The 25257-nt window shown below is 39.2% G+C and overlaps 1 protein-coding gene across 4 annotated transcripts in view; it reads right to left on the bottom strand.

The window, feature by feature from the left end:
• Positions 1-676: 676 nt before the first annotated feature.
• Eip63E (cyclin dependent kinase Eip63E) overlaps positions 677-25257 on the bottom strand; it is a 292468-nt gene continuing 267887 nt past the window's right edge. For all 4 annotated transcript variants that reach the window (XM_072299760.1, XM_072299756.1, XM_072299767.1 and 1 more), the window contains 8 exons: positions 14627-14853; positions 13283-13374; positions 10259-10433; positions 9550-9736; positions 7650-7864; positions 6647-6805; positions 5704-5794; positions 677-5100 (listed from right to left, as the gene is read on the bottom strand). In XM_072299760.1, coding sequence (XP_072155861.1) covers positions 4994-5100; positions 5704-5794; positions 6647-6805; positions 7650-7864; positions 9550-9736; positions 10259-10433; positions 13283-13374; positions 14627-14853 — 1253 coding nt within the window. In that variant the 3' untranslated portion in view covers positions 677-4993. The remainder of the gene's footprint in view (positions 5101-5703; positions 5795-6646; positions 6806-7649; positions 7865-9549; positions 9737-10258; positions 10434-13282; positions 13375-14626; positions 14854-25257) is intronic.

The raw sequence follows: 25257 nt of genomic DNA on the forward strand, positions 1-25257 counted from the left end.
GCAGATACAAGAAAAAACAGTCAGCAAATCTTAATTTTAATATCTGATGCTGATAAATTTGCAAGTTTCAAAATGGAAAGTAACCGAGGTGAGGAGGAGGAGACTCAACTTAACCATTCAACGCGTAGATTATCAATCAATTTTTCAGAAATTCCTTTAAAGCTATTACGATTCACTCTAGATTTTAGGTTTAGGATTAGGAAGGCGCTATGGAAGCACAGCTTTTAGCTTTCCACTTCAGGAACTCAATGAACCATTAGACAAAGTATGAATTACTTCATCACGCAACATGATTTCTCTTCAAAATCTCCTGAAAAAATCGAATTGCACAATAGAAAGTCTGAAAATCAACTCCCAAACAAGGTATACGTGTTTACAATAACATTGATTAAACTGCAAAAATACAAATGAAGTTCTTTGTACCTAACTATCATTCGACCTGTGTTAAAGATATTAGTTAATGTCTCCTTCAGGAATTGAGTTCTGAAATTTTTGTTGTGTAAATCGTTTTCTATGTAAGATCTTGAAGAGATACTTAGCATGTAATGTTTTTACCTCTTTTAGACCTTTACTTGTGGCCCATTTGCTAAATACGTACACTCGAATTTTAGTTTGTAGCTAAAAAACAGAATGCTAGACAGTAATCATGAGTAATATTTTAAATTAAAGTTGAAAATTCAAAATTTAAAATTATGACCTACGAGAGCTACATCAAACAAGCCACTCTCGAGAGAAAAGTTACAAATGGACGTTTTGAAAATCACTCAGCTTAAATTAATCGATGAGTCCGCAACCTTGCTGAACTGCTGAACTGGTACATTTGCACATAATGATGTCCCTAGAAAAGGCATTTTCACCATGTCTACTCTGGTGCCATTTCGAGCAAACTGATCTGTCTTTTTCATACCTTTTTTGAGACAAGGGCTTTGTTCCAAATTGACAAGAATGATACAAAATGACAAAATGATACAGATTTTCTGGAATTTTTTTTTAAGTTTGATAATGCTTGAAGAAAGACTTTAAAAAAGTGATAAAATCTGTTTTTTTTATGTTTTTAGAGAAAATTCTTGTTTTGAGACAGTCTAAAACACATTGAATGAATTTTTAAGTAGATATTTATGGCTCTAACTTAAATGTACTTTAAGTAAGTAAATAAAATATCTAGATTCTCCTGATTCTTGAAGAGAGCAAATCGTTTGAATTACCTAAACATTATGAGAGAGGGTTGTAGAAACTCAAGAGAGGGGTTGAAGGCCCTCTTACAGATCTATTCATAAGCCTAAAGGATTAAAATTTAGAAGCTCAATGCATAACTCAATTCATAAAATTAAAACCTTAGCAGAACAGAAAAATTTAAGGAGAAATTTCCTAGTTCAGAATTCTAACAAAATTATACATGCAGCTTGAGAACAGAGTCTTATAGAGGGTGTTCAGAGAGCAAATGACAGTTAATAAAATATATTACGAGGGTAAAGAAATCCAAGAGGAGAGAGTAAGAGGGAGAGGGGAGTAATTTTTCCAAATGAGAATTGACAACAAAGTAGGGATTCATTTTTTCCGTTTTGTTTTTTTATATGTAGATACAAATCTCTATCACATTAATTAACTAGGTACCTATCATAGTCTTAGGCCTTGTCTATATGCGAGGAGGCTTCCAGATTTAAGACAGGATAAGTCATAGCTAAGTTATAACTTATTCCATCTGCGCTCAAAAAAGAGACAAAAAACGACGCACAGCACGTTCTGCGTACTTGTCCCAGCAAAGTTCCCTGAACTATTACTTGCAAGGACAAGGTCTTACGGACCCAGACTGAAAAAAAACTGAGTATGTACAGAGAAGAAACAATTGAACCCATCTATTTCTTTGAAACAAAAAATTACTAATATGGAGAGGACAGATGCGAATTTTATAGAAATGACCTCTTTTTTAAAAAAAAATAGTGTTGGAAAAATTTGATAAGTAATGACCAGTGCGGCAATACAGATCATTTCAATTTGAATGACAGGCTTAGTTTTTGAACAGATTTAAACAATAGAGGGAATAGAATATTAGCACGCAAACAATTTAAAATATTAAGATCTTAGGACAGCTTAAAGTCAATAATGAAATTTAGCCTGACTCAGTTCAATATAAGCTAACATGGGGATATTTCCTCTTTCACTAAAATATTTAAAACCAGAAGATACATAAAATTATTAAAGAAGAGATAATATCATAATAATCGTTAAACAAGGCTAAAAACAAGGAAAGTACCACAGTAAATAAAATGGGGCTCACTAAAAAGACCTCAAACTTTCCTCACTTATTTTGCTATCTAAGCATCATTTTAGAGGGTCTATTGCCCTTCCGCTTCAGCTGTGAATAAGTTAATGAGCTGGCAAATCAGTGCGTAGAGTCTGAGTTTTTAAGTCCAGAGATTCCCATTTTATTTAGGAATATTATTGTTAGAGATGCAGAAATGCCCTTAACAGACCAATGGTAATTAGATGAAAGGAATAAAATGTGTGTTTAAAATTTCAAATTCCAAATTAGCCTTCATTGCTTACTTCTAAATTCCTGATTGTTTTGCGCTTAATTGGAGAAAATCTCAACCAAATTTTAGATCATCCGTCAGAAAAATCTTCCAATAGATAAATTATACAATGCAGTACTAAAAACAGTTAGATACTTCATCGATCACGTTTATAAAAAAAAATACATAAAGAGAGTACCAAAAGTACAATACGAAAGATGAAAAAATTTCAAGGAGATATTTCTACGCAGTATCAGAAAATGTCTGCCAGACACCAGTGTCTACCTCACAGAAATTCTAAAAGTATTATCTTCTACTTAAGAAAAAATAACATCAGGTAAGCTAAGCTATTTTGTTCTCCATTCCAGCGGAGATACATTTGGAAGCTCCTGCTGAAGAATAAATGATGGGTGAGATCTGATTACTCTAAAAAACGATCTGGGTGATTCATGATAAAATTATATTTTTTCGGAGTGGTGAAGGAGTGAACTGAAAAGTGAAATTCATAAGAAATATCTGCATCATACTTTAAACACATATTTACAATCCTTCTTCGTTTCTTAGGATTAATATCATGGTTATTCTGCTTCAAAATTACTTAATTAGAAGAAAATGAATGAATTCTCGGATGTTCTTTTTTGTTATGTTTGAAGGGGAAAGGTGGGGCAAGGAATAAGAGCAAAGGAAGACTTTCAATGGTGAAAACTACAGAAATGTGTACTTCTGTTGGCGGCATTCCGGTCATACTTCATTTTGAAAACTACTGAAAGCCCTATTTTGGCAATTCCGGCAATTTTTTTCTCAACGTAAAGAATATTCTGTAAAAATTTCAAACCATGATGTTGATTTGTTCTCCTTTTCAAATATAAATTAAGAGTGGAAATTTTCAAACACCACAACTGAGACACATTCTTGCAGTTTCAACGTCAATAAGTAGTCATTACCTACGAGAAGGATCCAGTCTGCAGGCCAATTATTGAAATTTTGTGTTTGTCGGGCAGACATGGGTTTGACGGCGCATCGTGGTTAGTCGGCTTTATCTTATGGCTGCTTTGTTGTGCCTTTGTCAGTTGGAATTAACAACAAGCTAAATGCACCTCTTGAGTTCCCTACAGCATGTTGTCTATTCCACCTGACAAAGGCATGACAAAGCAGCGATAAGACATAGCCGATCAATCACGCTCCGCCGTTTAACCTATATCCGCCAGACAAACACAAAATTTCAATAATCGGCTTGCTGACCCAGATGAATATCTGCCTTTCATTCACAGTGAATCATTAAGACCTTCTAAAAAATATGGGCATTTTGTTGGAATAAACTTGTAACAAGGAAAACTTGTAAAAACATGAACTCATTTCTGTTTAGTTTTTTGTCTCAGACTCAGTGTATTTTATCGAAATTCTGGGAAGAAAGGAGGTATAAGGTCTCCAAAAAGCCCTCCATATGGAATAAATGAACTTATATAGAGTGGACCTGAGTTGATACAACGTCCAGCAAAAATTCCATTTAATGAAAAGACAATGCAATTATTGGAGCTTAATAATTCCTGCTTTTTTTAATCAACACAATTTATCAGCTCGCAAAAATAAAAAGGCAGATTCCAGAGGAGCCCCCTTCTATCAAAGAGAGCCCAAAGATAAAACGGAGAAGCACATTTTCATAATTATTAAAATTAGACACTTGATTTAAAAGATGCCCTAGAGCTCAAAAACAGAAAAAATATGATGATTACCAAGAATATAATACAGAATTGTGAGGTTTATTTTGGACTTAAAATTACTAAAAATAAGTTGCTGAATTGAAATGAAGTCTGAGTGGAATGAGTGGATTTCAGAATAGGATGAACTAAGTTTAAATTGATCAAAACAACAACTAACTGGGATACAGGTGCAGATAATAATGGAGACCATTACATGATTTTGAACCCATTATTATCACTTACTGGACACATATCTTTGTTCCAATGTGCCTCAAGCAATCAATGTTTACAAATGTTGACAAATCGTACTATTTTGTTCATCTCTTTCTTTTTAAGTCAATTTAACCAGCTATTGATTTGACGTTAGAATATAAATTTAAATTAAATGACTTAGTTTATCACCCGAAAGAGGGAAAAAATAAACCTCTTTGCAATAAACATCAAAGAACAAGCTTGAGAAAAAAAGATGAGAGTCGCCTGCAAGTCTGTTTCCTAAGGATCTTCTACTGCAGGTGAGTCAATTCGTTTGTTCGATAAATGCCAACAACTGATTCATGAAAACAGCGAGGGACCAAAGAACAAAACAAATTTACAGTAACTAGAAATAGTAATAAATTAATGATAGATCAAGATTTAATAATTATTATTGATGAATTCATTAATAACCGATAACAAAAACACGATAATAAAAATTTGAGCTAGCTTCTAATTATTTTTTAGCAGTCAGTATCACAACCTTGACGCGAGTTCCATGGAACTCGAATTGTAGATCCGGCCGGATCAATTTACTCCTGGATGATGCAGTTTGAGTCCATTCCGGCTGAATGGCTTCCCATTACCCATTTCTGGATGAATTGATACACCTTCTACACTGAATATGGAAACCTCTGTAAACAGGTAAAATTTCATTTAAAACCAAATGCAAGTTTTCACAATGGTGTTTAGAGCAATTTTCTTCTGCCTCCTGCCAAATGCGCCTAATAATCAGTCTTTGCCACTTAAATATTGGGGGAGGGGGGGGGGGGGGGGGGCTGAGCAATTCTGGCACCTTAAAAAGTTGGCGCACCCTGTCCATTCTTTCCAACTCGTTATTTCATGTGCCATAATGCACATGCAAAAAGCTAATTTGGTTCCTAAAAACTGGGCTTTCCAGCCAAGATGGCTGAGGGAGAAGAGGGCCAAACGACGGTCCAGAATTATTGCATTTTTTAAATCTCTGGGATTTCCCTGACTTTCCAAGGCAACTCTCAAATGCAAATCTAAAGTTTCCTACACTTCCTTCAGACTTTTCTGCAAAACAGTAAAAGTAAATGTGAAAGGCAATTCCTTTCAAATCTTTGCATTCTAAAGTTGTGACGATTGTGCTTTCACCACGCCAATCAATGAGCCTCAATGTCAATTCCTACACATTTTTAGGCAATGTAGAACAAGCAGTTTAAAGTCATGCTACACTGAAATCCGCAATTCTGAAATTACTAAAGTATTCTTACCATCTGGAAGCTCATACAACTTTCTCGGCAATGACGCAAAATAACGATGCCTTAGTGCTTCTTCGGCTCCTAATCTTTTATCTGGACGTAACTGAAAAAGGAGAAAACAAAATATAAGTCAAGGATGCTTGGAACTGCAGATTTTTATCACTGGCAAAATTTTTACTAATATCAGCATCAGCAAAAGTTGTTTTTGAAATTCTCGTCTTTCCCAGATGCACAATTCATCCATCATTTATGAAGAAAAAAAGAAAAAGAGGGGTAATGTCCAAACTTATAAATTAATTAACAAACTAGCCTCTATGAGTTAGGAGATGAAGGGAGCAAGAAAGGTGATTTCACCAGGAATAAAATCTGTCTATTACAGACATGTTTTTTCTCATTTAAAATGTAATAAACTTGCTTGGGATGGTGCTATTTTAATGCTAGATGTAATGAAAAGTCAAAAGAAGGTCTTACAATCAATATTTGGTTTAATAAAGCTAGGTATCTTCTGTAGAAAATACTTCATAGAACATTGACTTTTAACTGTAATGTCTATCTGCATTTTAGAACTTTTAAAATAAGTTAGGAGGAATGATGACATTTTTGTTACATTAAAAAATGCCTACTCATATAAAAACAGATGGTAGCGATGTATTGCTGTCCTCCGTCAAATCCACAAGATTTTGCAATACTATATGTTTGCTAGGAGCCAGTCTTTATAATAAATTGCCAAAATCAGTTGAAAAAATTTTAGGACAGTGAGGCCTTTCTTAGCAGCGCCAAAAATCTATTAATTACTAAAGCCTGCTGCCCTGAAGAGGAATTTCAAAGTGTTAACTTTAACACAAATATAACCACAAATGATGAAAACCTGACTTGTGCCACAGCAATTTCTATTGATATCCAAAGTTGCACCAATTAATGCTGAATAAATAAAATGAAATAAATAAATTATTACCTGCAATAATGAAGAGGCTATATTTTCTCCATCGACAATATCATACAATCGAGTAAAAGTGAGACCCAATTTTTTTGGTGGATAGTAGTAAATATCATCATTGTAGCCTGGTAATCTTGTCACACCTTCCCACGTTTCCTCCGTTGGGGTGCCTAAAGTCTGTAACACAGAAAATATGAACTTAGAGAAACCACCATTCATAATTAATTTACCTAACAAAATAGCACAGGTTAAAATAAATACAGTAAAATTATTCTCACTGCATTGGAATGCTGTGTAAGTTACCTACCGACTAATTGAAGAAAGCTCTTCTTATTGAATTCAATTTTGATAATATTGAAAAAAGTTTTAATTTTTTTTTTGCATTGCAAATCTCATATACTTCTGATAAATTGATTCAAGGTCCTTTGAAACCAGCATTTACTAACCAAATGATGTAAAAAATGTATTGTATTGAATTTCTACTTTATTTTAATTTTTTCATCGCAATAGACTACTTGAATGATCAGTTGGAGGGCTGAATAAAAATAGATACATGGAAAGAACAGCTTGCATTGGAGACACAAGATGGGCAGGTGACAGACATTGGCGATATCTATCTTTTTTATGTTCCACATCTGCCAGTTCAGGGTTGCCTTAAACCTCGGTTTACGTACCAGTCCTAAACCAGCAGATGTGGGACGCAAAAAAGTTACGCTAGACTTGTCTTGTGTCCCAGATGCAAACTAGTTTTTCCCTGTGAGAGCGAGGAGAGATTTAATGAAAATGCGCGGTATTTTTTTCTTCACACATTCATCTGAAAATAATTGACCCTGTCTAAGAAAAAGGCTTCTCTTGAATTTTTCTGTACTTTCAAATATTTTGAAGCACACTATGAGTAATTTTAAATAGATTAATAGACGCATTAAATATTTTTTATTCAAACTGAAAAAAGGAGAGGAACGTTTTTTGAAAATGGACACAGAGCAATTACTACATCTTTGGAGTCGAGGATGATAATTACCCTAAAAATTTTATCAAGTTGATCTCGAACATCTCGGACTCCTGGAAATGTTGGTACACCAGTAACCATTTCGACAAATATACAGCCAACTCCCCACATATCTAGACTAGTTGAGTAGTCTGTTGAACCCAACAGAACATCTGGTGGCCGATACCATAATGTGACTACTTCATTACTATAAGTATGACTTGGTACTGACTTCGCTCGCGCTAGCCCTGGAAATTTTCAAGAAAAAATCAATATAAGACCAAGAAGAAATACAATACCGAAAGAAGATATGAAAATGAAATAATGAAATCAAATCTCATAAAAAATTACTTATACACAGGAAACTTAGTTTAGAGCGACAAAATTTTTCTGTTGTATGTGGAATAATTTTGCTTTGGAGTTATCCTTTTTAAAATCTGTGTACTTGTTAACTACGTTTGTACAAGTGTTTAATACAATTTGGATATTTTTGTTTCAAAATCCCACTTGAGAGTTACTTGTTGAACATTTTTGTGTTAAGTTTGTCGCGACAAGTGTATTCAAGTGAAAATGAGTTGGATACAATTCTTCTCAAGAAGCATATCATATCATTAGATTCGCATAGAAAATGACACATAAATGATAAAACCTGATTTGAATTTTTAAATGCAAACTAAAATAGATCTGCTTTTTCTGAACATTCTTTTTCCTTACACCCAGACAGCAAGATTAACTTTCAATCCAAGTTCGTATAAATGTGCAATTTACAGATGAAAATTCAACCAGCATTAAAGAGATATTGATGGAGGTCCAGAGTTTGTGAGTTCTGTCTTTTTTTAATACATATTGAATCCATATTCCTCAATTTGCATCAGGAGATACGCGATAAGAGTTCTTTTAAGTATGAACTTAGCTAATGGTTTTTTAGATTCTATCATACAAGTAGTTTGATAATTGCAGCTGGCTTTGTTGATGAATGTTTCAGTAATCAATAAGTATTTTAAAAAGGTTAGATAGAATGAAAAAATCTTCTCCTGATACAAATTTGAAGTTGAAGGCATTTAATTTTCATACATTACAACCTGAGAATCCCATTTTTAAAATTGGGGGCTTGGAGGACAAGGCGCATAAGTAAGTTTTTGAAAAATTGAGATATTAATGATTTCAAGTAAAACTAGGCTTTGTGAATAATCTGTGGAAAATTCGCTTCCAAATTCCAATTTTTAAGCATCAAAAAGTCAGTTTTAACTTTCTTTCCGCCATAAGGATCCATGTAATTTCCAATCTTCAAACACATACTTCTCAAAATAGCAAAAACTGCACTCATGCATGTTGTCCTCCGAGTCCCTCAATTTTGAAACTATTTTTCTGAATTGGAGAATTTCGTTATTAATTTTCATCTTATCCATTTAGCATAAATATTAGGAACATCATAATGACAGAATTTTTGTAGTCATTGCAGTGTATTTTTCATATTGACAAGTGCAACAAAACAGAATAAGAATAATCCTGTCTGGCAAGTGATTGCAAAAACGTTGGCACGACAAGACTGACAACAATTACGTTTTGGCAACATTTTTGCAACGTTTGCCCGAACACTTCAGTAATTACTTTCTGAGCTAGTAGGTTGTTTCTTTGCTAACGTAAATATTTATGAGTTTTTATTGTATTTCTATCATTTAGCTCAATACTTTTCGATTTAGTTCAACTGAGTATAAAAATTATTTGATTTTAATTAGCGGTAAAGAAAACCATGGCAATGAAGGATGCATTCATCATCGTGTTTCTTCCTTTTCCAGGAGTTAACTAGAGGCCCTGCGTAGAAATTGGTTTTTAAGTTTTTTTTATCAAGTTACAATCTCACGAAAAAAGTCAGAGGTTGATAGAAAGATTTTTCTATCATATGTCTAACCAAATTACTTGAATGACTTACCAAAATCAGCTAATTTTAGTTCACCGATTTCACTAATGAGTAAGTTCTGGGGTTTGACATCCCTGTGAAGCACCAATCTTCGATGACAAAATGCCAACCCTCTAAGTAATTGAAATAGGAAGAGTCTAACATTATGATGGTCCAACCCGCCACTGTGTCGCTCCATGTACTGGGATAAATCGGTGTGCTGTTTGACAAAAAATTATAATGAAATATACACAAATATTTATAAATACGATTCAAAGTTGAAAATATGTGACCACCTGTGTAAAAGGAACCTTAGTACTGGCAAACTCATAAATTAAGTTCATGAACCAATGCTTAGATGAGTATTTTAAAAACACTTGGGCAAAAAAAACACCCATGAATTTCACATAAAACCGGAGTTTTGATGATTTGAAATCTGTGGAACAGAAGTTGAAGTTTCCAGGAAAAGCTATTTAAAGTTTCAGACCATCCTTTGGCAGGGAATGTTTTTGTTAAAATTCAACTTTATGCCCTCCATAGAGAGCACAAAAGCACATAAGCACAAAAATGAATTGATCCAACAATGTAAGTGTGGCCCTTCTGAATAATTTGGCGGACACTTTGTCTAACATTTTTTTAAACTTCATTTTATTAGGTACATTTATTTAATTTTCTTTAATTTCTTGTATTATTATTGCAGTTGAAAAAAAATGCTTCAGAGAGAGAAAAAACTAATACGTACAACATATTCGAAAACAAAGGTAAGTGTTTCTCTGGTGTGAACAATATCATGTAACGTGACAATATTGGCATGTTTGAGTTCTTTGAGCAGCGATGCTTCTCGAATCGCTGTGAATGGAGCACCTTCTTCTTCTTGCAGTCTAATTTCCTTCAACGCCACAACTTGGTTGGTTAAACTGAGAAAAACAACACATTAGAGGATTAGAATAAAATAAGTGAATGAGAAGAGGAGAAAGTTTGTCTAGGTACAAAAAGTCAAACATATAAAATTGCTACTTGTGAGGAGTGGAAACTACCAGAAACTTGCTTGTTTTCTACCAAAATTAACTTCCAAGGAAGCTTAATGAAACATAAGCTCATAGCTTCTTAGCTCATCAGTCATAGCTTTAAATGTCTCCCCTCCTCCCAAGAGAAAAAAATATGGACTTGCAAAAAGGTTCAGACATCCGCTATGCTTTTTCTTATTTTAAAACTTTTTTTAACATTCAAAAACTGTTATACATCATTCCTAAAACCTATTATCATACATTATTACTATATTGTCGATGGAATTTTTTTATTATACTTCTGAAACAAAGCGAGACAGAACTTGGTTGCCACTTCCAGATGATCATTCTATGCTGGGTTAACAACATGCATTACAAACATGCCTAGATCAATGAGAAGCCATATGATCTTATCAGTTTTGATTCTCATTTTTTATTTCATTTGATTTGTTTTCGTTTTTTTCGTTTTGTAAGTTTTCTCTCCTCTTGACCAGAACTGCACACTCTCTAACACGGTGCATTTAATCAAATGATGCTATGAGAGGGGGGGAGGGAGGTGTCAACCCCCCCTCCTTTATTACCAATTTTTCAAATTGATCGGTCCCAAAAATTTGAAACCGATGCTTAGTGCTTCAACCCCTTTCATATCCACACATGACAGGCCATCCATAAATGGATTAAAATTTGCAATAAGGAACCACTAGCTATCTCTCGCTCCTTTCATAAAAAGCACATATCTGCATACAGAAACCAATGGCACGTATGTTTTTTCTAAAATGGCCCAAAAATAGTGGCTCCTTATTGCAAAATGTAATCCAAATAATGTCACTTGGTTTTTTGGCGTGCAAAGGGAGTATTTTGCAAACCCCCAGAAACCCCACTTTTCACAGAGATGCCAATTGTCCTGATGCTATTGATAAATTCAGCGTATCAAATTATGGGTACGTATCAATTTCCATGAGATTCGAGGCATTGTTGTTGCCAAAATGCAGAAAAAACTAATTATTTCCTTTAGGTCCAGTTACACGATCAAATTGAGCCATCAAATTGGGCCTCTCATTGGTCGCATCCTCACCTCAGATCTTTTTCCACCAATCAGAGCTTCAGTTTGATGGCTCAATTTGATCGTGTAGCTGAACCTCAAAACTTCGAGGGGAGGAGGGGGGGGGGGGTGGCGGCAGCTGTGGTTCCGTTAAAAAGCACTTTTGGAAAAAATTTAAAGAGGAAAAAAGTCTTATTCTGACCGATAGAACCGGCTCCTCCAGTCTGGCGGTTTGGCCTCGGATCGCCCTGTATACCGAGTCGAGGGGGGTTGGTGAGTAATTTTGGTGAGTAAGTTATTTTCTGTGATTCGCTGCTCGTTAGCGGAGTGAATGTGGAAATTTAAAGAGCCTCGCATGAGTCTTGAAGTGGGGACGTGCCCCCGGCTCCTCGCGCCCCGACACCAACACCGACACCGAGACCGACGGGCTCATTTTCGCGGCGAACTGGGTCAGCTCGGTCTTGGCGGTGCATACAAACGCCTTAATCTCGGGACCTCGCAATTATTTTACAGCTCGCGCCTCGCCACGTCGCACACTGGCCCGAGTCAATGGGAGAGGTCGGACACACTTTGGAAACTTTAATTGCTTAAAACTCAGTTTATATAACATTTTGAGGTTCTAAGAGTGGTTCCATTGGTTTCCTCGCGAAATTGTCTTCTGAAAACACCCCTTGATATTCAAAATGTGACGAAAACAACATTAACATTTGCAGTTTTAGTTGAAAATTTCATGTCCGAACTCTCAAATCGACTCGATCCACTGTGCGGCGCCCTCGTGCAAAAATTCGAGCATCACTCGTTCACTCCCCCATCGCCATTTCCAAAATCGAATTTTCCCCAAAATTCCACGGACTATTTATACAACTTTAACAGGGCGCCCACTAAAATTTAATTTTGGATTTTCCTGATATTTTAGACGATATTTCCTGATTTTTTGCGAAATAAATTGACCGTTGTTTTATTGGAAAAATCAACATTTTTGATAAATTGAATCAAATTTTTCACAAATGATTGAAGCGCTCATGATTTCCTGACCCCTGAACGATTTTCCTAACGTTTCCCTGATTTTCTCCGCTTTTTACTGACAGTAGACACCCTCTTGAAGTGCCGCGAAAGAGGCAATCCTTTGCTTTTCTCAGCTTGAGTTCCAACCCCTCTCATTCCTCACTGAACAACCAGCTCTGGGCAACCATCGTCAAACTCGGGTCGCTTGGTCGGCGATCGAACCAGAGACTTACTGGCCGCAGAACCAGCGCCAGCCCACCTCAACCACTACACCACAGGAAGCCGGTTTCAGCATGAATGAACCGAGTGTTTCCGTAAAAACAGCACACAGGTCCTACTTATAAAATACGAGGGTTGTCGGAGAGAAGTAAGGGCGCAGGAATTGACGTCATTTCTGACGAACAAAATATCCTAAAGTCTATGATATTCCATGAGAGAACTGTGCTTACTTTTTTCTTTTGCAAAATGTTACCCTTATCCGTTACATAAATCGTGCTCTAAGTACGTGAAATTTTGACGAGAAAACATATTTCGTAATGCTTAATTTGCACTTTTCCTAGTGGTGCATCGTTCGTTAAACTTTGAAAAAAAAATCTTGTTCTGCTTTGATTATTATTTCCGCTGAGATTCACAATTTTTCACTACATCAACACAATTAATGAATAAAACCTACGGAAATAAATTTGAAAATACAATATGATAAGTTACTTACTTGCTGTAGCCTTTGAAGACGGTAGCGTAAGAGCCTTCGCCTAGTTGTTCTAGTTTTAGGTAAGCCTCCGATTTCCCGAAAGGAGAATCGCCCTGCAACACAAAAATAAAAATTATATTTCAATTTACAGGAATAGAAAATTCATTTTAGGACCTTCCATTATCCGAAATTTGTCACTCCCTTTCCCTTTGCCTTGTCCTACACCAGTCAAGCAGGATGAATAGAAATGGGTCTGCTTCACACAAGCTATACAGGCAACTACTATACATACAACAAGTCTAAGGGAACATTGCACGGAAACCACGCTGAGAACATCAGACCAGTATAAAATCCCCTTAAAATCGCACGATTTGCTTTTAGTCCGTCGCGCATGCTTATATTTCCCTCGTCTGCGGGCACTATTTTCTTAAAATCGTCGGGAAATTTCAATCTATTTGTGTTGAATAAAACGATATGAAAACTCAGTAGTAAAGAAACATGCTTTGAATTCAAACAGACTCTTTTTTTTCTTCTTGAATACAGGTTACCAGCTGGCACACTCGTGAGTGCGTATGGTTAATAGTGACCTTAGTTGGGTTTGGTTAGGTTACGCAACTAAACTAACTCCCAGGCGGAGCGGAAAGTATCAGTCGGATTTGAAGGCGCTTGAAGCCGTGGTCGCGCTTCTGAGGTTCTCCATTAATGAAATCTTTACTATGTTGATACGAATTATTGCAATTTGAGAAATTAACACGCTGATTGTTGAAGAAATAAAGATGAAAAGCTTATGTGAGAATTATGCATATTGTGACACAATAAAAGTACATTTTCTTGCAATACTATCATTAGTATTACGAGTATTGCTATGAGCTCTATAATCCTCTGAATATTCATTTTTTGTCACGATTCATTGTACCGTTCTACGAGCCGATTTTCATGATTTTTGCGGCTGTGGATAGGTTTTTCGATCAGCCCGCTCTAGTCAGATTTTGGATATGACCCAGGTTTTCTTTTACATTCCGAGTTAAAGGTGTGATTCTCCCATTTTAAAAATGTATACGTTTATTTTTGTTTAATGTTCTGAGGATTTACCAGGTCGATTTTCATGATTTTTGCGGTTGTAGACAGGGATAGTCCCTACATAAACTCGCTCTATTTAGATCAACTTAAAGGGGTTCCGCAGAGCGGGCCTTGGACAGCGCGAAGCGTCCTTTGGGGATCGGACAGCACAGCGGCCGCAGGCGTTGCCTCCTAGTTATTACGAATGATAATCCACGTTACTTGGAAAATGTCTCTCTCTATAAACTATGAAGGTGCTTTAGGAAAAAACAGGTGAAGGCGGAGAAGGATGTGGAAGAGACTCACCCCAAAAGCGGAGAATCGTTTGGTCCGCCGTTGATGGGCCTGCTGGTCTTTGGAGGTAAGGAACACTTCGGATTTAGGTCTAGGAGGTTTCTTGGGCCGGAGAATGACTCGGGTCTCCTCGCAGATGTCCTCGTCGAGCAGTTTCGAATCTGACGAGACGGAGAGCTGGCGCTTGACCCCTTCGTGCCGGCGCTCGCTGTTGTGATCGCCGAGCCCGTTCGTCCATCCTGTTAACAGAAAACACACACATCTTTCAGAAAATTTATTTTAGATCCCTTTTTCCAGGATCATGTTGCAGGGTGTCAAGTTTTTTTTTTTTTTTTTCATTTTGGGAGATCCTAATTTTTGACTGCTAAATCCTGATTTCATAATGTCTCTAAATCCTGATCAAATCCTGATTTTTTGCGGAGAAAAATTAAAATTTCTGCATAAGCGTATGCGAATGCATCCAATCCGATGGCCGACTTTTCTCAAATCCTGATTTTACAACCGATTTTTCCTAAAATCCTAATGAAATCGGGATTAAATTCTGATTGACCTCAAATCCTGACAGAATCGGGAAAATCGAATTGTGGTGCTAGACACCCTGTGTTGCGACTTTGACAGCATCCATAAGCATATTTTCGCTCTTGATCGGTCGAGCATACGGAAAGATTTGAGGTTAGGCTTTCGAAATTGATGCTGGTTGGATGCCATCATCAATATCAGGGACCAAATTTTGTCGGCTCTTTCACACGGAGGTGCAACATCCATCAATGAGTCCAACCCGCACCGCACCGGCCAATCAGAAGCGATAAGCCGAACTTAAGTGCAGTCGAAACTTGTCCTAGGTATATTTAACTACGGTGACAAGACCAACAAATTTCGGCCCCAGGTCATTCCTAAATTCTACTTTTTTTTGGAATTACTTTTGACTCCAACGTTTACTAGAATTCCACTTGTTATCTGTCTGATGAGTCCCGATTTGATCCTGAAAAATTATGATCGCGTTTTTGAATGATACTGTACAATACCTCTGGTGTGAAATAGTTGCTTCAAGCGCCGTGGTACGCTGCGGCGCGGCGCGGCGGCGGGCAGCCAGCGCAAAACGCGCATTGGCGCCTACAAACCTAACATGGATACTTCACGCATTGCGCAATGCGTGAAGTATCCCTGTTAGGTTTGTAGGCGCCAGTGCGCCGCCCGCTTTGTGTTAGGCTCTAATATTTAATCTCGTGTAGTCAGCGTTTTTCAACTCATGACTTTGAAATGTTTGCACACTCTGTATGGATTATTCTCATTTTAATTGATGAAAAGAAATATGTAGTAAAGGAAAATATAATGTGCGTTTTGTAAATATTAAAGTGATTCCGTACAAACTTAAGGATTTACAAAGCACACAATTTCTTATAACCTTTTATAGCCGATGGCGAAAAAGCGACAGCCAGCTAGGTGATAAAGTGTAAAGCTCGGCGATAGGAACTATAGCCCGGCAGTATAATTTTTTATCGCTTCGTGTAGCCCGGCCGTATGATTTTTTCCACTTTCTACAGCCAGCTATATGATTTTCTATCGCCTTCTTCAGTCGGCTATAAGAACTCCTATGGTATTTTGAAACGCAGCTCCTATCGCCAATTTTTACCAGGGTGGGCTGAAGAAATGAGACTTGCGGAGAGTCTCTATTTATCTCCGATTTCGACGGGGATTATCCGGTAATTCGATTGCGTGACGGGGGCTGAAAAAAACTCCGACTGTAAATTAGCGCGGTCCGAGGCCGGAGTGCCAATCGCTTGACAACATGGCGGTGTCGAAACGGCGAATAAATCATGAGCCGAAACGAAGGCGGCGGCGGAGGCGGAGGCGGCTGAGTTATCGCGGCGTTCCCGGCCGTGGAAGCAGGAAATGAAAAAAGGGCGGGCGAAAAGTCGACGCACTCCGGCTTCCGCTTTCCCTACCTTTTCATCAAACTTATTAGAATCAATTTCATTCACTGACAACTGAAATTATTCACTCATTCATTCAATCAGCTCGCGGGATTTATCTTTCCACGACCTCTCCGCCTCGTCCCTGCCTACCAGCTGGAAGGAAAGCCGAGTTAGCGTTGTGACGGGTATTTGGCGCGTGCGATGGGGGGGGAGTTGGGGAGGGGGTGGAGAAACTCAGCTTGAGGGGGGTCCGTTCCTTGGACTAATCCGTTCTTGAGTACCTATTCATTTTCCCTCGTTTCCCTCGTTTTTCACCGCCCAACGCAACGTGTCTTCGAGCCCAAGTTGATTCATCCCTTCTTCCTGTGCCTAAGACGTCGCTCCTTCAACGAAAGGGAGTATCCAATACCACCTACCCATACCTTCCAGCGCAGAAAGAAGTTAGGAATCGGTGGTAAAAACCAAAATACATGACATCTTAATGGGACTGCTGAAACGAGTGAATGTTCGAAATGAAAATTTCGTGCAAAAATTTCCACACAACTTTAATTTAAGGCGCGCATTTGAAAATAAAGAACTTAAATGCATAAAATTGCGTAAAAGAGTAACAAAACTTCACTTAGCTGGAAGCTGACCCAGGTGAGAAAGTCTGACTTTAATTATGACTAGGACGCCTGATTTACTTTTTTCCACGATACTCTCATTTGAGACAATCAATTACTATAAAAAACACTCATCTCTACACAGAATGAGTATTTCCAAAAAAATTACGTGCATCTTAACATTGGAAGAAAAACCGTTATTTTTACCGGGGATACCTAACCTCCTAGTTTTTTTTTTTTTTTTTTTTTTTTTTTTTTTTTTTTTTTTTTTTTTTTTTTTTTTTTTATTGAGAGTTTAGTGGCTTCTATTCCTTTCGGAATCTACAGCCATCAGGCACGATTTATTGTCCGAAGACATCAGGGAGTTTGGTAGACATCCATGCTCGGGCTTACAAATTTTCACGGATTAAGGCCGAGCGAATTCTGCTTACAGATCCACTCATCAGTTCCATGAAAATTTGTCGCCACCACCGGGATTCGAACCCGGGACCTATGGACCTAGAGTCAGACGCGCTAACCACTAGGCCAACCTGGCCGACAACCTCCTAGTTTATTTTTTGGCGGTGAAAGGTATGGGTAGGCGGTAACTTTAAAGTCTTCACTTAGAAATCTTATCTTGGCATTTTTCTACAAGGTTTCCTCACGAATATTTTGGGAATATTTTGCGCGGCAACCGGGGCGGACGAAGTTGAGGAGGACGAGAGCTTGGCGGGAAAGCCGTAAAGGATTTATGGTGTTTCCAGGTCACCGCGTCGCGGAGCCCAATAAAGCACCCCTGGATGAAACGAATAAAACACGGGAGCGAAACACGGGAGCCGGGAGCACGGAACATAATATCGGCGTGTATCATACGATACGTGTGCATAACATCGCACGTAAACCTGAATTCGCGATGACACACTGAGCAACGAGTGTGACACTTCCCCGGGCCGCGGCCGGCGGATGTGCAAACACGCGGAATAAAAACCCAGCTGGGTACTTCCGAGCCGTCATCCCTCCCAGATGAGTCCGGCCCAGATCCGATTGGATCGGGAGGCCACATTTCGAAATGGACGTATTTCTGCAAAACGGAACTATGTGCATTAAGACTTGAGCCCTGAGACTTGTAAGAATATACGCATAACAAGGCTCACGTCATAAAGCGCATAGTTCCTTTTGGCAGAAATACGTCCAAATGAAACATACGTCCGTGCGTCTCGGTGTCGGTCGAGTATTTGCGCTCGTCCTTCCGCCGACTTGAAAACGTTCTCGTGACGTCATAGTGCAAAAGCCCCAACGGCGCACAGAGGACCAAGTCAATAAGAGAAATCAGACAAAATCTAGAAACTTTGAAAGCTTGTATTTTCAAAAATATGAAACAGAGAAGTTTACGAGTAATTTTGTTGGGTTTTTCGTAAAATTTTCTTTCAGAAATGCCCCTTGAAATGGACTTTATGACTATATAAACATCAAAATTTAAAATTTTAGTCAAAAAATTTATGTCTGACCTCTTCTATTAACTCGATCCACTGTGCGGTGCACGGTGGATCCAATCGATAAGGAAAGTTTTCCTGGTGCAGAAAAATGTTTGTGGAATGAGAGGAAATAGACCACTGGGCTAGGGAGAATATGGACATGTCTGTAATTTGCCCGGGCATCTCCAACTCCAGAATTTCCGAAAAGTTCAAAAATAAAAATGATTTTTTAAGGGCGGTCTAGAAATACTGAGAAACTGCAGAAATTCCACAGAAGGTCCGGTATTTTTTCCTTCATACCACGCATGTTTTTTAATAAAGCATGGAAAGTATGCAATCCCTGCAAGTCGATCCTTGGGGTAGAATTCGCCAGCAAGATCGCGATTGTGCAATCAGTTAAACTTCAAGCCGCCAATGAAATTTTACGGCTATACGTGATTTTTGTCGCAATTCGAGCGAGAATTTCAAATTCTCAAAATTTCGTCAAATGGAGGTTCTGAGAAAGTACTGCATTTTTCAGTCGAGGAAGTGCTGAACTTCTTGGGAATGTACTGAAGATGTATCGATTTTTGGCCTGCCTGTTTTAATAGACACCCAGGGCTAATTTTGGAGGCTAGTTCAGGATTTCCCAGTTTTTTCAGATCCTGGGCATCATGCACAAAGGACAGCGATAAATTTATACCTCTCCTTCCCTCGGCTCACCCTAGAATATTACCCCGGCGCTTGGTGAGGAACTGCGGTTGGCAACAATGACTCGAGAGCGCGTTTTGAGGGTAGCTTGGCCGAGTGATTAAGGACTGCAAATGAACCGATTCATATTTAATTACTCACCACTTGGAGTTTCGCGTTCCGGGCTCACGACGAGTTCGATACTTCATTGAGGAAACCGAGCGACAAATTGAAAGGAAATTTCCCTCCGTCTCAATGGAGGGGTGCGCCGGCTAGGGGGGATAATGGACGACCCCCTCTCCTCCCCCCGCCAGTCACCGTCATTTCTGTTTGCATACAAAAACGGTAACTTTGACGACGAGCTCCTCTCTTCGAGTGGAATTTCGGGGCTTTCAAAGCTACGTTAGAGGACTCAGAGAAAATGTTCGGATTTGGTTCAGGACCCATTAAACCGATTCTCAGAAATCCCAGTTCGGATTCATTGAAATTTCGGGAACGCTCGGACCCGTTTGGGAGGATGAAAGATTCACGGTGGAGATCGATGAGAAAATATTTGGGAGATCGTTATCAAAAGACCAGTAGAGTTGGGGACATAGTTCACCGAAAATTTAGCTGAGCACCATGAATCGAAGTTTCTCCAAGAAGTGCATTTTCTTTCACTTACTCAGTTTTTCGGCCGAGAATAAACTCGGCGTTCTTAGAGTGCTTCCGTTAATTTGAAAAGTCGTGATTACCTTTGAAAGTTTAGCGAACTCCGTCGGAGCTTTCGGCGGGGACGAAATCGCAATTTAATGCGGGGAGCGGGCCAAATCAAACAGTTCATAAAAACGCGACGCAAGATACTTGAGGCTGAGAGGGGTTATCAGAAGTTTGAATCTAAATCGGGGAAATGACGTTTGAAGTTTCGAGTTACCCGGCGACGGGCTACGGGAGCCAGTGGCGTGGCGCGCTTTGCGAATATCGATAAATATATCGAATAATCTGCCATTTAAATCTATGAAAAAGAATCGATTATCAAGGTGTTCGCAACGAACACATTGATAATCGATTCTTTACTACAGCTTCAAATGGAGAAATATCGACAATCGATCCTTCACGCCACGCCACTGACGGGAGCACCTCCTTTAACGGTGGATATTTTACCGGGAAAAGTCTGCCTCAACTTCCGACCAACTTATCGAAAGGCGGGAAACTTTTCGGCCCACCAAAGGAAAGAATTGCTTCATTGGCGCATAATTAAATCCACTCGGCTACCGAAATTGCTTTCTGCAACACTTAAATCGAATCTCTAATTTATGGAGAAAAAGCTCCCGCCTCGTAGCCATTTATTTCATTCATCGTTAGGTAGACGGTAACTTTACGCTCAAATGCTTTATCCCCCATTTTCTTTTACTCCAACGATTTATCTATTTTGTAACAAAACCTGTACTTCAATTGTAGAGGTGTGAACGGCCAAAGTTGCAAAAGAGCCTCAATAAAATAAACAAACTCTACTATACTATTGCAACATTGATGTGCGAGCGTCATATTTTTTTTACCGTCGCAAAATGTGATTGAAATGGCGGAGACATTAGAAAAACATATAGAGATAATAATAATTGAATCAATTGACACAATTATATTTTTGGTATTCATTACACTAATACTAACAACTACCACTTACGCCGGGAGTTTTGGAGAGGATAATATCCGTACATAATAAAATCGCGTCGCTAACGCCATTTTTGTGACATCTAGAGGCAGATAGATCACCTTTGGCGAACGACGCCCATTTCTCCGTCCGCATAGCCGCCCTTAAAATATCAAATTCGGAGGTCTTCTACTGCGGCAACTCGTGTTCATTAATCATGAGCGTCTCGAGGCTTTGAATCGGCTAAACTTTCCATTTAAACGGCTCTGTTCTGCCGTGAAAAAGTAATGGAGGAAACAAACGAAACGAAATGCTGAGCTTTTACGTGTCGTTTGTCTGGGGAGGAAATGTAAAGAAGACAGAAACACGGTGTCGGGTGGCGAGTCCCCGCTGGACTTAAGGGAATATCCGAGCCACGAGCAGACGTGCGGTCATAAATTTCAAGCGCGGCTGTTAAAAAAAGCCCGGCTTTACCGACCGGTCTTCATTAAAAAGCGAAGCAGAAGGGAGGAACCTGCCAGAGCCCTCTGCGTTGCCAGCTACACCACAAACGGGGATTTTGTCGAATCCCTTTATGGAGAGAGTTGCGAGACAACGCGGCTTATGGATATCACAAACGGGAATAAAGATTACACAAATCGGACGTTTTTTATAATCTTTGATCAACCTATTCCCGACTTCCTGTCTCAGTTCCCTCTCTCATTCAATTTTTTCCTTACCATACTCCCTATTTCCCGGTTCATTCCAGTTTATAATCTTTGCAATTGGTAAAAATGTAATCTTTATTCCTTTTTGTGACACTGTAAAGGCCTAAAAAACGGAAGCCAATCAGAAATGAATTCGAATTGTCTTTACTCTCAGTATAAAGGGACTCTAGGATATCTGAGAGGAAGGATTGTGCTGCATTGCACGGTACGAAGCTTCCACCCTCCCCCTTCCCCCGCCGGAGGACAACGTCTTTCTCTACCCTTGGGGAGAAAGGGGGAAGGGGATGTCTTTGAATCCTTGAAACAACTGATAAAAATCCAGGACTGGTGCGGACCTCGCACTATTCCATCATTCTTTTAAAACTAAGTTTTTTCCTTGGCCTCGATATTCTTTTTTTTACGAAAGGGTGCGCTTCGAGAACATAGGCGGATCCAAGGGGAGGCGTACGTCCCCCACCCCACCCCCTCCCCGCGTTTGCTCGAAAAAAAAGGAAGAAAAATGGAAGAAAGAAAGAAGGAAGGAAAGAAGGAACGAAGAAGGGAGTAGGCTTACATTTGGTACTCAAATTGACTCAAACTGCATGTAAGATACTTTAAAAATTCGAAAAATTTCTGGAGAGGGGGAGCCTCTCGGACCCCCTTTACGCCCCCTCCCTTTCGAAGTGTCTGGATCTGCCTACGTTCGGAAATACGCGCATCTAAGTACTGCCCGAAAGACTTTTGTTTGTATCACAACAGACGGTCTCTAAAGGGGTTGAAAATCTTGAAAGACGGGGGAACGGGGGGTTACGGTTCCCCCGACAGTACAGGCCCCCCCACCATCAAAACAAAATTTTCGGAGCCGAAAACATATCAGATATATTCCCTAGGATCGATTTAACAGTGACGTAAAGTATTGAGAAAAGTGCCTTCCGTGCGTAAAGGACGGCCTCTCACCTCTCACACAATGGTGCGGTTTTGGGGCGTCTACCTGCGTAGAAGGCGAGTTTGTACATATGACAACAGCGCGAAAGTTCAAAGCCTCAGGTGACTTGTAAATCGTTTTCCGCTATGGTTTTACTATCGACAAGCCCCCGAATATTATCAATAGTCAGCGGCTCCCCTCGCCCTCGAAGCAACCCCTTCGACAGGGAATCCGGCTCGCGGCGCGGCGTAAGGGTGGCGCGGTGCGACGTAAGGGTGGCGCGGTGCGGCATAAGGGTGGCCGTAAAAGCCAGCGTCTTGGCGGCCTCTGCGCTTCTTAAGATCTCTTTCACTGCGTATCATTGTATCCGCACTTTATCGTTATTTTTTGTCGTAGGGTCGGGCCGGCTCTTCCTTTTTACTTCCTCCCTTGTGGTTCCCCCGACGGTCAGTAATAATTCCACAAAATGAGCTTTTGTGGCTGCTCTTTGTCGTGGTTTTTTAAACCTGCATGAATCTTTACCTTCGCTTTCCTCTCTTTCCTTCTTCGTCGTGGAAACTTCGTCCGAACTCGCCATCAGGTTCCACCAGCAGAAACCGTGTGCTTGCTTCGAATACTCAACTACATGCTGACTGAATAACATTTCTGGCAACAGGAATGGACAACCTGAATGATACACCATACACATATCGACGGTGAAAGTACCAGACCACGTATCTCGGTTTGCGACGTCGCAGACTTCCTGTCATACTTTATTTTTTAAATGAAAAACTACTTAACGTCCAGTCTTAAAAATTTCTGTGATTTTTCCTCTTCATGCGGAGAAAATTCTGTGAAAATTTCAAGGAATGATATTGATTTGGTCTATATCAAAAAAATAAAATGTGAGCGTAGATTTTTAAACACCGCAAACGAGATACGTGGTTTGGTAGTTTCACCGTCGATATGTATCGCCTTTTTGTATCGTATTTCTCCAGGCGTGTACATTATGATCATACTCATGAAGTCGGTCTCATGTAAGGCAGTGCCTACCGCGCTTGCCTTGCGTTTAAAAGGTTGCGTAAAATATTTTTTTTTTTTAATTTTTGAATTTTCTTATTTTTCCTAATATTTTGACCGAAATTTCCTTATTTATAACTTGGATAAATCAACACTCATTTGATTTTACAAACCAACGTACTTAATAAGTTCGAATCAAGTTTGTCATTTTTTCAAGCCATGAACTGCATGACGTTGCAAATGTTTGGCGCAATTGGAATTTCCGGATCCACGAAAAATTTCCGAGTTTTCCTGGTGACATTGAATTTCCTAATATTTTCAGATTTTCCTATCATTACTGAGGGTAGACACCCGGCAAATGCAAAAGGCCACTCTGGATATTTTCAGCAAAGTATGCCGGGGGTTATAAATGTTTATATTTGCGTCCTTCTGAAAAAACTGGAGTCATGTGTACATTTTGTGTGGATTTCGAACAATACTGGTGGCACCAGAGGTTGTGTTATCATCTCATGCGACGAACACAATGAAATAGAAATACAGAGAGAAAATCTACATTCTCCGCGAAATTGCGCGGAATATAGGTTGGATGGATTGCCAAAGCAGGGAGCTCGTAGAAACTCTATTATTGCGCAGATTCGAACGTGAGGGGATGATAGATCAAGTTAACTATTCTCCGAGGGGCGGATCAGGAGTTGATGGGTCTGCATCCCTCATTCGATCCCGTCTTGATTTTGCATCATTTCGAAGAATGGGGAAATCCCTTCCCACTGCCGGCGCCGGCGGTGACGAAGCTCGGGGATGCAAGGGATCACTCGAATCCCAGCGCTGAGCTTGTCACGAGGAGAGCTCTGGCCGGGGACAGACAACGGGACTAGGAGTCCCTCTTGCCCAGCTCTCAATTTTCTCCAGTTCATGACAATCACTCTGCTGGATAAAGAACGTACTTAGCTGTACATGTGAAATGCCACTGGCGCACAGTGGATCACTGGAAAAAAAACATTGGATCTAGAGTCCAGACTCTTAAAAACATCGACAAGAAAAAATACTCTTGATTCAATCAGATTTAAGCTTAAATCAAGAACCAAGCCTCTTAATTTGAGCGGATTTTCTTTTGATTCAAGCTTAAATCTGATTGAATCAAGAGTCCTTTTTCTTGTCAATGTTTTCAAGAGTCTGGACTCTAGATCCAATGTGTTTTAGCGGCTCTGGTGCTTGCACTAGAGCTGCTATTCCGGACGGTCCCAGCTGGGGAGTATCAATGCAGCATGTTACATTGTAGAGACCGCGCGTTGGTTGATGGGAATCGGCGCCATTTTCGGCTATGTTCCTTGTCATGACTTTATTTTATTGCATACTGTTTTATTGTTAGTCAATGCTATGTTGTGTATTGTATTTTTGGAATCATGGTGATACAGTCAATAATTCAAAACTTGTTTGTGCTTTTATCTCGTGATGGAAAAAATGTACTTTACGTTCAAAATTTGAAAATTTGAATTTTAAAGTTTTCGCGGTTAAGGAAGCTTTAACCACTGGGTTGGAGCTTCCTAGTTAATTACTCGATATCAGCTGATAGCAAACAAAGGTTACCAGGGAAACCGTAAACGTCTAACAACTATCGTGGCCATTGGGGCGATTATTGAAATGATATCGACTGTATGTCGCCGCTTACGACAGGACATAGCCCTATCTTAACTGTGTAATATATCGCAATTCGATATTGTTTTGATTTTTAAAAGGAGCAATTCATTCATACAGTTCCGAT

This window comes from Bemisia tabaci, chromosome 1 (genome assembly GCF_918797505.1).
Source record: "Bemisia tabaci chromosome 1, PGI_BMITA_v3".
Taxonomy (NCBI): Eukaryota; Metazoa; Arthropoda; class Insecta; order Hemiptera; family Aleyrodidae; genus Bemisia; species Bemisia tabaci.